General features: G+C 63.6%; 1 protein-coding gene across 1 annotated transcript; it reads left to right on the top strand.

Moving 5' to 3' along the window:
- Nucleotides 1-496: 496 nt before the first annotated feature.
- On the top strand, nucleotides 497-7971 carry FLAD1 (flavin adenine dinucleotide synthetase 1). Its single transcript, XM_024203136.2, has 6 exons — nucleotides 497-1322; nucleotides 2563-2710; nucleotides 4753-4851; nucleotides 5932-6121; nucleotides 7195-7268; nucleotides 7638-7971. Exons 1-6 carry the CDS (start codon nucleotides 497-499, stop codon nucleotides 7771-7773), a joined length of 1473 nt encoding a protein of 490 aa, XP_024058904.2. The 3' UTR covers nucleotides 7774-7971.
- The last annotated feature ends 4957 nt before the right edge of the window (nucleotides 7972-12928 follow it).

A 12928-nucleotide genomic window follows, 5' to 3' on the forward strand; every position in this document is an offset into this window, starting at 1 on the left:
ACATCCCCATTGTGGGGAGGTCGAAGTGCACGGGCTGGTAAATGTTCAATGACAGCACCTTCCCCCTGAGGGTCTGAAAAGTCCCAGGCATTAACCACTAGTCCCCTCTCCCTCCCAGAGACAGGGATAGAACCCAGGAGTCCAGGCTCCCGGCTCCCCCCCCCCCACTCTAACTACTAGTCCCCACTCCCTCCCAGAGACAGGGATGGAACCCAGGAGTCCAGGCTCCCAGCCCACCCGCTGTAACCACTAGTCCCCTCTCCCTCCCAGAGACAGGGATGGAACCCAGGAGTCCAGGCTCCCAGCCCACCTGCTGTAACCACTAGTCCCCTCTCCCTCCCAGAGACAGGGATGGAACCCAGGAGTCCAGGCTCCCAGCCCCCCCGCTCTAACCATTAGTCCCCACTCCCTCCCAGAGACAGGGATGGAACCCAAAAGTCCTGGCTCCCTGCCCGCCCGCTCCCCTCCCCCCCCAGGCATCTCCTAGTTCTGCAGCATGTGGCCAGTGGTGATGCACTGCGCCTTTGCTGGCTGGGTTATCTCACAATATTTTTGCCTCCAGGGACTCACCCAGGACACAAACTCCTTCTTCATGTGCCGGAAGCTGCGGTCGCTGGGAGTGAAAGTTGCCAGAATCTCCGTGGTCCCCGATGACGTCGATACTATCGCCACGGAGATCTCCTCCTTCTCAGCCAAGTTCACCTATGTGCTGACATCAGGGGGCATCGGCCCCACCCACGATGATGTGACCTTTGAGGCGGTGGCCAAAGCCTTCGGGGAGCAGGTTTGCCCCCACCCAGAGCTGGTCGCCCTGGTACACAGGTTCTTTGGCAAGACGGACGTGCATTGCCCCCAGATGAAGCTGGCGCACGTCCCTGAGTCCTCGCTGCTCAACTACGGCACGGACAAGAGGACGGGCGATGCCATGAAATACCCCCTTGTCAGCGTGCGCAATGTCTACGTCTTCCCGGGCATCCCGGTGCTGATGGAGCGGGCGCTGGAGGGGCTCAGCCACCTCTTCCACAACGAGCAGACCCGCTTCCACTCCCGGGAGATCTACGTCAGCGCCGACGAGACGCTCCTGGCACCCATTCTCAACCAGGCCAATGCCCACTTTGGGTGCCACACGCACCTGGGCTCCTACCCTGACTGGGTCAACAACTACTACCGCGTGAGGCTGACCCTGGACTCGGAGTCTGAGCAGCACCTGGAGGAAGCCTACAGCTTCCTGATGCAGAACCTGCCCCCTGCGCTGGTCGTGCCCCTGGTGACAGACCCTGTGGCGCGGGCAGCTACGGACGTGTATGCCCTGGCTGAGTCTGGTATGGCCTGGCTGGAGTAGCTACAAGGGCGTGTGGCTCTGGGGCTTGGTCCTGCTGCATATAATAGGGGCAACCGAAGCACCAGGCTCCCTCATGGTGCTTCCCACCCATCTGCCTGAGCCCGGACCTGCAGGGAACAGTTTGAAGGGGGGGTTCAGTCAGACCTGGGCCTCTGTGGAGGCTGCCAGCCCTGGTGGGTTCGGATGTGAGCACCCGTCCGGCTCCAGGCTGGCCCCTAGCCCGTTGTGCACAGGCCAGCAGTCACCATGGAATCACAGCTGGTCGTGACTGAGCTGGGCTGGCGTGGAGAGGGAGCTGCCTGGGCATATGGTCACAGCATTGACCTGGGATCTGGGTTCAAATCCCAGCTCTGCCACTGACTCGGTGTGACATGGGCCACTCACTGCCTCTCCCTTCCCTGGGTCCCTGTCGATAAAACCAGCCGCTCCGTTCAGCCTGGGAGCTCTTTGGACAGGGACTGTCTCTCTCTGTGTCCATGCAGTAGGTGAGGCCTGTAGGCATAGCTGTAATGTGCTGCTAATGAGGGTGGAGAAGGTCTCTGGAGCCTCCATGTCCTTGGGGATCAGGCAGGCCTCGTCAATGCCAGTCTAGCGAGAGCAGCCGTGCCCTCCCAGTGTGGCAGCATTGGCAGAACTCTGCTTAGGGTGGCATAGATTGTGCCGGTTCCCCACACCGGCACGGTTCTGCCAGTATAAATGCGTCTGCGAGGGCTCGTGCCAGCAGAGCTGCGTTGGTGAAATGTCCCCAGCGCTGACAGAGCGGGGCAGGGTCACCTGCCAGCGCCGTGTGGGCCTTCAGATTAGGCCTCTTCCTCCCAGCACGGCTGTGCTGCACAGGCCAGGCTCGAGGCTGATGGGGATGGAGCTGAAGGATGGTTTTGCTAAGGCTGTTCAGACCCCCCACCCCAAAGCCAGGCTTCCGGGGTCCCTTTTCACATAGCGCTGAGGGACGCCTGGTGGGTATCAGACGTGATGGGGAGCGGGGGAGCGCTCGCAGCTGCCTGGCCAGGAGTGTAACCAGCAACCTCTCAGATGGGGCAGCCCCAGGCTTTGAGAGGCTGGGACCTACCCTGCTGGCTGCTGCACCTGCCTCATCCCTGAGCGAGACTCCGTGCAGCAGGTGGGGAAGGGGGGGCGGGAGGCTCCGACCTGCACCAAGCCCAGTCCCCCCTCGAGATCCCGCCGCCTGGGTCCTCGCCGACTCCTCTCCTCTGCGGCAGGTTCCGCCCTGGGCCAGAAGGTGGCAGCAGCGCTCCGGACCATCGACGAGGCCTTGGATCGGTTCAGCCTGGCCCAGATCTGCGTGGGTTTCAACGGGGGCAAGGACTGCACAGCCCTGCTGCACCTGTTCCACGCCGCCGTGCAGAGGTACCCGCTGCTTCCCCTACCCCGCCCAGGCAGGGCCCGGCCTGCATCAGAGCCCCCAGCGGGCGGGCTGGCCTGGGCATGGCGCTCAAAGGACGTGGGGTCTAGGGAGTTAGAGCAGTGGGGTGGGAGTCAGGACTCCTGGGTTCTATTCCCAGCTCTAGGAGGGGAGTGGGGGCTACTGGGGAGCGTCATAGAAATGTGGGGCAGGAAGGGACCCCACAAAGTTATCAAGTCCAGCCCCCTGCGCTGAGGCAGGGCCAAGTCAAGCTAGACCGTCTCTGACCGGGATTTGTCCAACTTTCTGAAACTTCTGCCATGGTGGAGAGTCCGCTGCCTCCTGCTCCAGAGTGTAACTTGTCTTCGAGTCAGAAAGATTTTCCATCGCTGCTTGTCCTGCCTCGGGTGGAGGTGGAGTACAATTGACTCCCATCTCTATAGCAGCCTCCACAGATCTGCAGACTGTTCTCAGGTCCCCCCTCAGTCGTCTTTTCTCAAGACTGAACATGCCCCGTTTTTGAGCCTTTCCTCCCAGGTCCCGTTTTCTAAACCTTCAATCAGTTTTGTGGCTCTCCTCTGGGCCCTCCAGTTTCTCCCCATCTTCCTTAAAGGCCTGGCCTCCTTCAGCCCCGCACATCCCAGTCTCCCTGCATCCAGGTGGGCTCTGCCTGCTCCCCCTCTCCAGCCCCGAGCCCCCCTGCTTCACAGCTGGGCATCTGATACCCCCGGCCCCAAGCCCCCTTTGTCCATTGTCTTCTCTCCAGGTAAACAGGGTCGTAAACAGGGTCGCCTGGGCCTCCTCTCCCCTCTTCTGTCCTCTGGCCCATCTGGCTGGAACCGGCTGGTCAGATCACCGGGGTCCTCTCCCCGCAGCCCATTGTCCTCCCACTGGCCAGAACCAGCTGCAACTCCTGAGCTGGGTCTCTGGGTCGTCACTGGGGTCTCCATCCTCCAGGCCATCGGCTGGGGTCCCAAGTTCCCTCTCCGGTCCTGTGTCCCAACGAACTCCCTCTCCCCTCACCTCGTTAAACCAGTAACACTCAGGGACACTGAGTCCCACTCCCTCTGCATGCAAACCATTGGAAAAAACAAGAAAATCCCCCACTCCGTCACATAGTGCAGTACCCAGAACTGGGCACAGGACAGCTGGGGCCTCAGCAGTGCCGAGCAGAGCGCGACACTTCCACACAACACTCCCAGGAATCTGCCCTAGTAGTGGACTGTTTTTGCGGCTGCATCGCTTTGTTGACTCCTATTGAGTTTGTGGTCCGCTGTAAGCCCCAGACCCTATCCAGCAGTGCGACCCCCCCGGCTAGTGCCCGTTCGTAGCTGTGCATTTGGTTTTCCCTTCCTAACTGTCGTGCTTTGCACTCGTCTTTTCTGAATTTCATCGTGTTGATTTCAGATTCATTCTCCAATTTTGTCGAGCTCATTGTGCACTCTCATCCCGTCCTCCCACATGCTTGCAACCCCTCCCAGCTTGGTGTCCTCCACATCTTTTATAAGCGTGTGCTCCGCTCCATTATCCCAGCCAGCAATGAACATACTGAGCGGTACCAGAGCCAGGCCCGACCCCTGCAGGATCCCACCAGATCCGCCCTCCTACTCTGACAGTGAGTCACTGCTCACTACTGTCTGAAGACAGCCTTTGAGCCCGTTGTACACCACCTTATAGTCCTTTCGTCTAGACCCTGCTTGTGAGAATGTCATGTGGGACTGTGTCAAAAGCCTCACTAAACTCAAGATCTCTCACATGACCTGCTTCCCCCATCCCTATCAGAGCGGGAAATTGGGCTGGCTTGGCATGACTTGTTCGTGACAGATCCATGCTGGCTGTTCCTTATCGCCCTAGTCTCCTCTGGGTGCTCACAAGTCGATAGTTTAATAGCATGTTCCAGGGCCTGAAGTTGGTCTGACTGGTGTATAATTCCCCGGACTCCTGGGTTCTGTCCCAGCTCTGTCACTGACTCACTGCATGGCCCTGCACAGGCCAGGCCAGGCGGCTGGGGACGGTGAGTCATGGTGACGGATGTCTCTCTCTCCAGGCGATTCCCACAGCGGGAGGAGAAGCTGCAGGTGCTCTACATTCGCATCGTGTCCCCCTTCCCCGAGATGGAGCAGTTCATTCAGGCTACCACCCAGAGGTAAGAGGGGGCTGTTTTTCCAGGTAGCTCCCCACCTCCCTGCAGTGGAACAGCCCAGGCAGGCTGGGCTTCAGAGGCCCCTGGCACTTGCAGGCTGGTGAGCCTAACTTCAATACCACAGCAGCAGAGAGCAGAATGATCAGACCAGAGCTGAACGGGACAGGTTGGGGAAAAGTCAACACGGCTTTTGTGAAGGGAAATCATGCCTCACCACTCTATTGGAATTCTTTGAGGGATCAACAACCATATGGACAAGGGTGATCTAGCTGATATAATGAACTTGGACTTTCAGAAAGCCTTTGACAAGGTCCTCGCCAAAGGCTCTTAAGCAAAACACACAGTCATGAGATAAAAAAGGTCTGATCAGTAACTGGTTAAAAGATAGGAAATAAAGGGTAGGAATAAATGGTCAGTTTTCACAGTGGACAGAGGTAAATAGCAGGGTTCTCCAAGGATCTGTACTGGGACCAGTGCTGGTCAACATACTCATAAATGATCTGGAAAAAGGGGGTAAACGGTGAGGTAGCCAAGTTTGCAGATGATACTAAATTACTGGAGATCGTTAGGTCAAACAAGTTACAAAGGGATCTCACAACTGGGTGACATAGTAACAAAATGGCAGATGAAATTCCATGTTGACAAATGCAAAGTGATGCACACTGGAAAACATCATCCCAACTCTGCATACACAGTGATGGGATGTAAACTAGCTGTTACCACTCAAGAGAGATCTTGGAGTCATTGTGGGTAGTGCTCTGAAAACACCCACTCAGTGTGCAGTGTTGGGAATCCCCCGTGCTCTGGGTGTCCCTAAACCTCTGACTGCCAAAAGCTGGGACTGGAGACGGGGGGTGGATCACTGGCTACTTGCCCTGTTCTGTTCATTCCCAGCGAAGCATCAGGCACAAGCCACTGTCAAGAGACAGAACACTAGGCTAGAGGGCCCATTGCTCAGACCCAGTCTGGCCGTTCATACCTTCTTATGAACCAACCAGTTCATTGGGGTGGGGGCCTTGACATCCCCTCGGGGTTTCCCCACCCTTCAATGTTGTGTCCTCTGCTGCGCTTTCTGCGTGCCAGGTACGACCTCCACCTCTGCGCAGTGCAGGGCCGCATCCAGCAGGCACTGGCAGACCTGAAGGCCCAGCACCCCCAGCTGCAGGCCGTGCTGATGGGGACGAGGAGGACTGACCCCTACTCCCGCACTCTGACGCCCATGTGTATGACCGACGCCGGCTGGCCCGAGTACATGCGGGTGAACCCCCTGCTGGTGCGTCATGGCGCTAGGGCTGCTACTAGTGGGGCAGAGAAGTGCGGTTTGAATACAGGGCGGGGAGCCAGGACTCCTGGGTTCTATCCTAGCTCTGGGAGGGCAGTTAGCTCTAGTGGGTTATAGCAGGGGGGCTGGGAATCTGGTCTAAGGGATGAGACCTTAGTCCCCCCTCTCCTGTCCGGCACTTCCTCCTACCCCACCTCTCCCCTCCCCACGGCATCCCTCCTGCCTCCCCTGGGCAGCACTGCCTCCACCCCCCCTCAGACTCTAACCCCTGTGGGTTGTCTCAGGCCCTTCCCAGCAGCGATCCAGTCCCAAGCTAGTTCTCCGGATGGATCTTTCAGACAAACCCCAAAAAACCTGGGCTAGGAGTTAAAGCTACTGTGTGCCCATGTCCGTGCCCCGTGGCTCCCTGCCCCGCTGTGTGCCCGCGTCCGTGGCTCCCTGCCCTGCCTTGTGCCCACGTCCGCGCCCTGTAGCTCCCTCCCCCGCCGTGTGCCCGCGTCCGCGGCTCCCTGTCCTGCTGTGTGTGCCCGCGTCCGTGCCCCGTGGCTCCCTGTCCCGCTGTGTGTGCCCGGGTCCACGCCCCGTGGCTCCCTGTCCTGCCGTGTGCCCGGGCCCACGCCCCGTAGCTCCCTGTCCTGCTGTGTGCCTGCGTCTGCCCCCCGTGGCTCCCTGTCCTGCTGTGTGCCTGGGTCCGGGCCCCGTGGCTCCCTGTCCCGCCGTGTGTCCGGGTCCAGGCCCCGTGGCTCCCTGCTCTCCTGTGTTCCAAGTCTGGGCCCCGTGGCTCCCTACCCAACTTTGCAGTGCCCTGTTGTTTCACCCCCCACCCCAGCTGGCCATGCTGAGGGGATGGTCGGTGTGTCCGAGAGGGAAGGCGTTGGGGGGACAGTGACAGTCCCAGTGCCTTTGAGGAAGGGATGCCAGTGGCTTGGAGCAGGGACTGGCTGAGCCCCACACAGCCCGCCCCCCCACTGGGCTCACAGCCAGCTGGCCTCAAATGAGGGGAGGGGGAGCCAAGCGCCCAGGGCTCCGCACGGCTGCTGCAGTGACCTCTGCTCTGCCTCCAGGACTGGACGTACCGGGACATCTGGCAGTTCCTGCGCACGCTCTTCGTCCCGTACTGCATCCTGTATGACAAGGGGTAAGAGCCCAGCTCGGGGGGCGCTGTGCCTCCCCCCCGCCAACCCTGTCACTGCCCCCCGAGCCCTTGTCCAGAAGGACCGGCTGGGCTGGGCTCCATGGCCCGGGGGGTGGGCAGCTGGGGGTCCGTGTCAGTTGGGTGTTGCCCAGGATGTGGAGGGGCGGAGTGAGGGCTGGGCAGTGTGGGAGGGGAGCTGAGGAGGGGGCAGGAGGGGGCAGCATGGTGCATGAGGGCAGATGCCTGGCCAGACTCGCCCCCATCCAGGATTGTGCAGGGGCTTTCTAGCACAGAAGGAGGCGCTGGGCAACGCCTGGCATCTGGGACCCCTTGTGCCCCCGCCCTGCTCACAGCCCCCCTCCCCCGTTGCAGCTACACCTCCCTGGGGAGCATGAGCAACACGCAGAAGAACCCGGCGCTGCGCTCCGCCAACGCGCTGGGCCAGGAGAGCTACCGACCGGCCTACCTGCTGGAGAACGAGGAGGAGGAGCGCACCTCGCGCCAGTGAGGCCCTGCCAGGCGGGCCCCGGCCACAAGAACCCTCCACTCGGCGGCGAACTGGACTGAGCGTGGGCTGCTCCCCCGGGACACCCACCCGCGGCCTGGGGTCCTGCCTCCCAGACACCTGGAGCAGCCGTGTGCCCCCCGCCCACTGGGCACTGCTGACTGGGGCATGCGGAGGGAGGGCCTGGGGGCCCTATGAATAAACCCGCTGCGCTCAGCCTCCTGCCTGCGTCTCCTGTCAGCGCCGGCTCCCGGTAGGCTCAGAGCGTGGCCCCCACGCTGTGGGTCAGTGGGTACCTGGCAGTCCGGCCTGAGGAGGGCGGAGGACTCTGGGAGATGGGATGTGCAGGGAATGTGACCCCTCCCTGGGCCCATTGGCAGGGTGCCCCCGACCAGTGCTGCCTGGTCTCTGGCAGCCTCCGCCCCTGGTATCACATCTCCCCATCCGCACTCTCCCTGGGTGAGCGCCAGGCCTCGGCTGCCAGTGCCCATCTCCCTGGTGCCACCTGGCTGGGGCCCCATGCCCTGCCCAAGGGGGGGTCCCCTAGGGAGGCTGCCCCCCTTTTCCAGCAGGTTCAGTCTGGTTGGAGGCCAGGCCCGGCGGGGGCGGGAGCGAGCAGACCTGCTCAGGCAGCGAAATGCCCAGGCCTGGCGCAGGCAGCAGCCCCTCCCCCACCCCGCCCGGGGCCCTATTCATGCAGCCCTTTGAGCTGCAAAGAATCCAGCAGCTTCCAGCCTCTGCACAAGGGGCTGGGCTGGGTCACGCGGCTCTCCCCTGCCCGCGGCAGGGCCCAGACCCGGCTCATCCCCGCACGATGCATCTCCTGGGCAGACGCCTGGCCTGGCAGCCCCGGTCCCTGACCCGCTACCCCCTGGCGCAGCTGGCCCCGTACCCCCTGCGACGGGCGGTTCGGGGCATGGTGCTGCCGGGGCCCCTCCCCAAGGGTCCTGTGGGGCTGAATCTCAGCTACTGGCTGCTGGACGTCCTGCGGGAGTGCGCCTACGTCCTGCTATGCTGCTGGTGCATCAAGGAACTGCTGGACTAGCCCCTCGCCCCCTCGTGTGCCGTGCTGCCGTGTGCTTGTCCTCCCAGCCCCCCTGCCCCTCCGCAGGGCTGGACCCACTGGCTGCACTCTGTGATCGCCTGACCCCTTGCTGCGGGGGGCCTGGAGCAGACGGAGCTCCCACCAGAGGGACCCTTTGGGACGCCCTGAGCCTGTAGGAGGTGGGTACGAACGTCCCCCGGCCTTGGCACTGCCCCCTGCCTAGCCAGCCCAGCGCTGGTCAGAGTGGGGCCAGGATCCACCAGCCAGGCCGGGGCGTCTCTACCCCCAGCAGGCAAATCCACAAGTGTCTCCCCCAGCGCCCTTGTCTGCGGCTAGTGACGGTCAACAGGTGAATGGGTCGGGCTGGCACGGCCACCCCAGGGCCACGCAGTTCAGAGCCATCGCGTGGGGCTCCAAGGGCACCTTCCTTCCTTCCCAAATACCAGCGTGCGGCAGCCTGGCTCCCCCTCCGCCAGCAGGGCCTGGCACCTGACCTGGCCTGAGCGCCTCTTTCCCACGATGCCACAGGGGGCTGAGTGGGCTCGGCTCAGCCCCCTGGGCTGTGGGGCCCAGTGATGGAGGTGGCACCTGGACTCCAGGCTGGGGGATGGTCTGTGTCCTCTACTCAGCAGGGTCCCCAGGCAGTGGGAGGTGCTGTCTCACGGGGTGGGGACGGGCTCTTTCCCCCCAGGTCTGTGGGCTCCAGGCTGCGTCCGAGCCACGGCTACTGGCTTTGTTTTCTCCCCTCTAGCTGGAATCCCGGCTCGCCAGCCCCAACGGGACGGGAATGGGACTTGACGGTGGATGCCTGGCCCCCGGCCCAGCGCTCCCCAATAAACCTGAGCAACGCGTGACCGCTCCGAGTGCTGACTGTGTGCGCCTCTGACTGGGGCTGGGCCCCAGGTGGCTCCATCCGCCTGCTTCAGCTGCCCTGACACCAGGCCCAATGCACCTTCCAAACATCTATCCCGCCTGGGCCTGGGAGCTGGTGGGGGGAAGGGGGGCAGGGCCCACGGCGGCCAAGTCTCTGGGCCGAGTTTCCTGCAAAGCTCCTGCTGTTTATCCAACTTTTCCTTCCTGTGTTTGGGACATTATCAGCATGGTCCCAGCCCCTCCCCCAGCCAGCCCCCGCTTGGGCGGGCAGGGGTCCCTCGCCCAGCACACTGGGACGCCGCTCAAAGTGAAGCTGGCATGGGCAGGAAACGAGGAATGACCCAGGATGGGGGCTCTGCACAGCTCACGGGGGGCCAAATGCCCTGGGCCAGGACCTGGCTCGACCCCCAGAGGGAGCGTCTGTCCCCCCTCTGCCATGGAGCCCCGGCGCTGGGCAGGGGATGGGCCCCTGGGGCTGAGCACCAGGATGCCGGGGTTCTTGTGCCAGCCCAGGGGTACTACAACTGGCATCGGAACCCCCCACTGCCTCCCGCAGCACCGGGGACCCCTGGGCGGGCTCGGGCATGGCCGTGCTGTAGCACCTTTGGCTGAGGGTCCCAGGAGTCCTGGTTCCCAGGCTACCCCTGGTCTAACTGCTAGCCCCTATGCTCTTCCCAGACACAGGGATAGAACCCAGGAGTCCTGGCTCCCAGCCCCCACTGCTCTCACCACTAGCCCCTGCTGCCAGTCCTCCCCTCCACTCCGTTTATCTGGCTGTGACTCAGTTCCTTGTTTAGAGAGCTGCTTTCTCGGCCTGTCTCCACTCCAGGCTGTTTCCTGTCGCCTGCCCCCCAAAGATCCCGCCCGCGGCTCTGCCAAGAGCCGGGGGAAGCTGCAGAGGCGGGAATGCACCCAGCGGGCCAGACTGGCTGGAGCTCCGGCAAAGGTCACAGACCGACCGGCCACTGACCGGCAGCTTGGCGTGCACCAGGCCCTGCAGGGCCTCCCCGGCCCGGGGCATCCCAGCCTGGGCCTGGCAGTGCAGGCACCTGGGGGGAGCCCAGGGGGAAGGCTGGGGGTGGGGCATGGGTCCCCCCAGAGACCCTGGCTGCGCCATGCCGCCCGCCCCGGCAGAAGGGCTGCCCCTGGCACTGTCCCGGCACCGGCGGGGACCCGCTGTGCGGCGGCTCCGCGGGACCTGGGCCCGGAGCAGAGTTGAGTGGCTGGCGCCAGCGCAGTCTCCCTTATCTCAGTGGGAAGTTGGGAGCAGGAAGCCCGGCTGAGAGTGGGATAAGGGCCCGTTTACATTAACCGCCTTTCCATGGAATCTGCTCCCACCCTCTTAAAGGGGCAACCCCCCAGCGTCAGCCTCGGGGAGCCCCCTCCCCACAGCCTGAGCCAGGGCCCTGGGCACAGAGCTGGGGGGCGAGGGGGAGCAGAGAGGGGGTCGGCAGAGGTGGTATGGGGGTAACAGCGGGGCCGGCAGAGCGGGCCGATGGGCGTGGGGCCGGCAGAGGTGGTATGGGGGTAACAGCGGGGCGGGCCAACGGGCGTGGGGCCGGCAGAGGTGGTATGGGGGTAGTGGCGGGGTGGGCCGACGGGCGTGGGGCTGGCAGAGGTGGTATGGGGGTAGCGGCGGGGCGGGCCGACAGGCATGGGGTTGCTTCTCAGGCCGGTAGCCTCGGTGCCTTTGTGTGGCTGTGTGGGAGCCCAGACTGTGGGATTGGAGGCCTGGAGCCCGTCTCACCCCAGTGCCCTGCCAGGGCCCCGCACCCCCGAACCACGGGGGACCCAGGGGTGTGACAGCAAAACCGGACGACCCAGAGGAGACACCAAGATGGCCCCACGCTACAGAGCCCCTTGGTGCCCCACAGAGCCCCCCGCCCAGCACTGCCGAGTCTGCCTGCCCCACAACACAGAGCCTCCCCCACAGGGCAGGGCAGACTCCGGCTTGAGGGGAAACGGGGGGAGCCGACCCCAAGGCAGCATGTGACCCCCCATCCTGCTGGCCCCTCTGGCCAATTAACGCCGTGAATCAAACCAAAGATGGGGGTCTCCGTGTGAAAGGGGGAGGGGTGCTGTGAGCCCCGGGGTGAGCTGGTTGGGGTGAGGGTCCTGGTGCCTGCCCAGCTCCCGGCCCCTTGCCGCACTTTGCCGCCATCCGTCTGCTGTCTCTGGGGGCAGGGGCTGCTCCGGGCACCGTGTTTCGGGCCTTGTTCCCCTCTCAGAGCTTGCCCCTGCCCAGGGCTAGGCCCCTCCGGGGCTCCCCCTCAGCCCGCACCCCCCGGTCTGGGGATCTGCCCCCCTGGGGTTCCCCTCAGCCCATGCTCTCCCCTGCCTGGGGCTCTGCCCACCTGGGGCTCCCCCTCACCCCACGCTCCCCCCTGCCCGGGGGTCTGCCCCCCAGGTCCGCCTCAGCCCCCATCCCCACTGTCCAGGTTCTGGCCCCCCGGCCCCCCTTCAAACCCTCCTGCCTGGGGCTCTGCTCCCTGGGCTCCCCCTCACCCCGGGCTCCCCCCTGCCTGGGGCTCTGCCCCCCCAGGCTCCCCCTCCCCCCCAGCCCGGGGTTCCCTATTGCATTGTTTTCACTGAGCTCAGCTTCCCTCCGTGCAGCCCAGCCAAGGCGTCTGGGAAGCCTCTAATCAATTGATTCCCCCGGCTGGGAGGGCCGTGGGAGGGGAGCCGCCTGCAGGAAAAAGCCCTGGCCGCTGAGTGCGCCAGGCAGAAGTGTGCCAGCCGCCCGGAGAGCAGGGCCCCTCCACTGAGACCCAGCGCCAGGCACCGCGCCCGCCTGCTGTCCCACAGTGAGTGAGCCGCCCGCCCCACGGGCACCATCCCCTCCCCGCTTAGCCTCTTGCTGTGACACCCCAGCTCTGCCAATGGCCCCCAGCTGCCTTGCCTGGCACCTGGCGTATGCGTGTCACTGTATGCATGCGTGTTTGTGAGCATGTGCTCTGTGTGCGTGTCAGTGTGACTGTGTATGGCACAGGGGTTGCAGGAGTGTTTGAGCACTGTGCTGTGTGCGACTGCATGTTCACATATGTCAGGGTGTGTGCGTGCGCCAGGCGGTACATGTGTTAGGGTGTGTGCGCGTGTGTGTGTGCATGCCGGGAGGCATGTGTGTCAGGACGTGTGTGTGTGTGTGCCAGGCACTACGTGTGTCAGGGCATATGTGTGTGTGTGTGTGCACGCCAGGCACTGCGTGTGTCAGGGAATGTGTGTGTGTGTGTGCGTGCCAGG

This window comes from Terrapene carolina, unplaced genomic scaffold (genome assembly GCF_002925995.2).
Source record: "Terrapene carolina triunguis isolate 2854851 unplaced genomic scaffold, T_m_triunguis-2.0 Scaffold397, whole genome shotgun sequence".
In the NCBI taxonomy this organism is placed as follows: domain Eukaryota; kingdom Metazoa; phylum Chordata; order Testudines; family Emydidae; genus Terrapene; species Terrapene triunguis.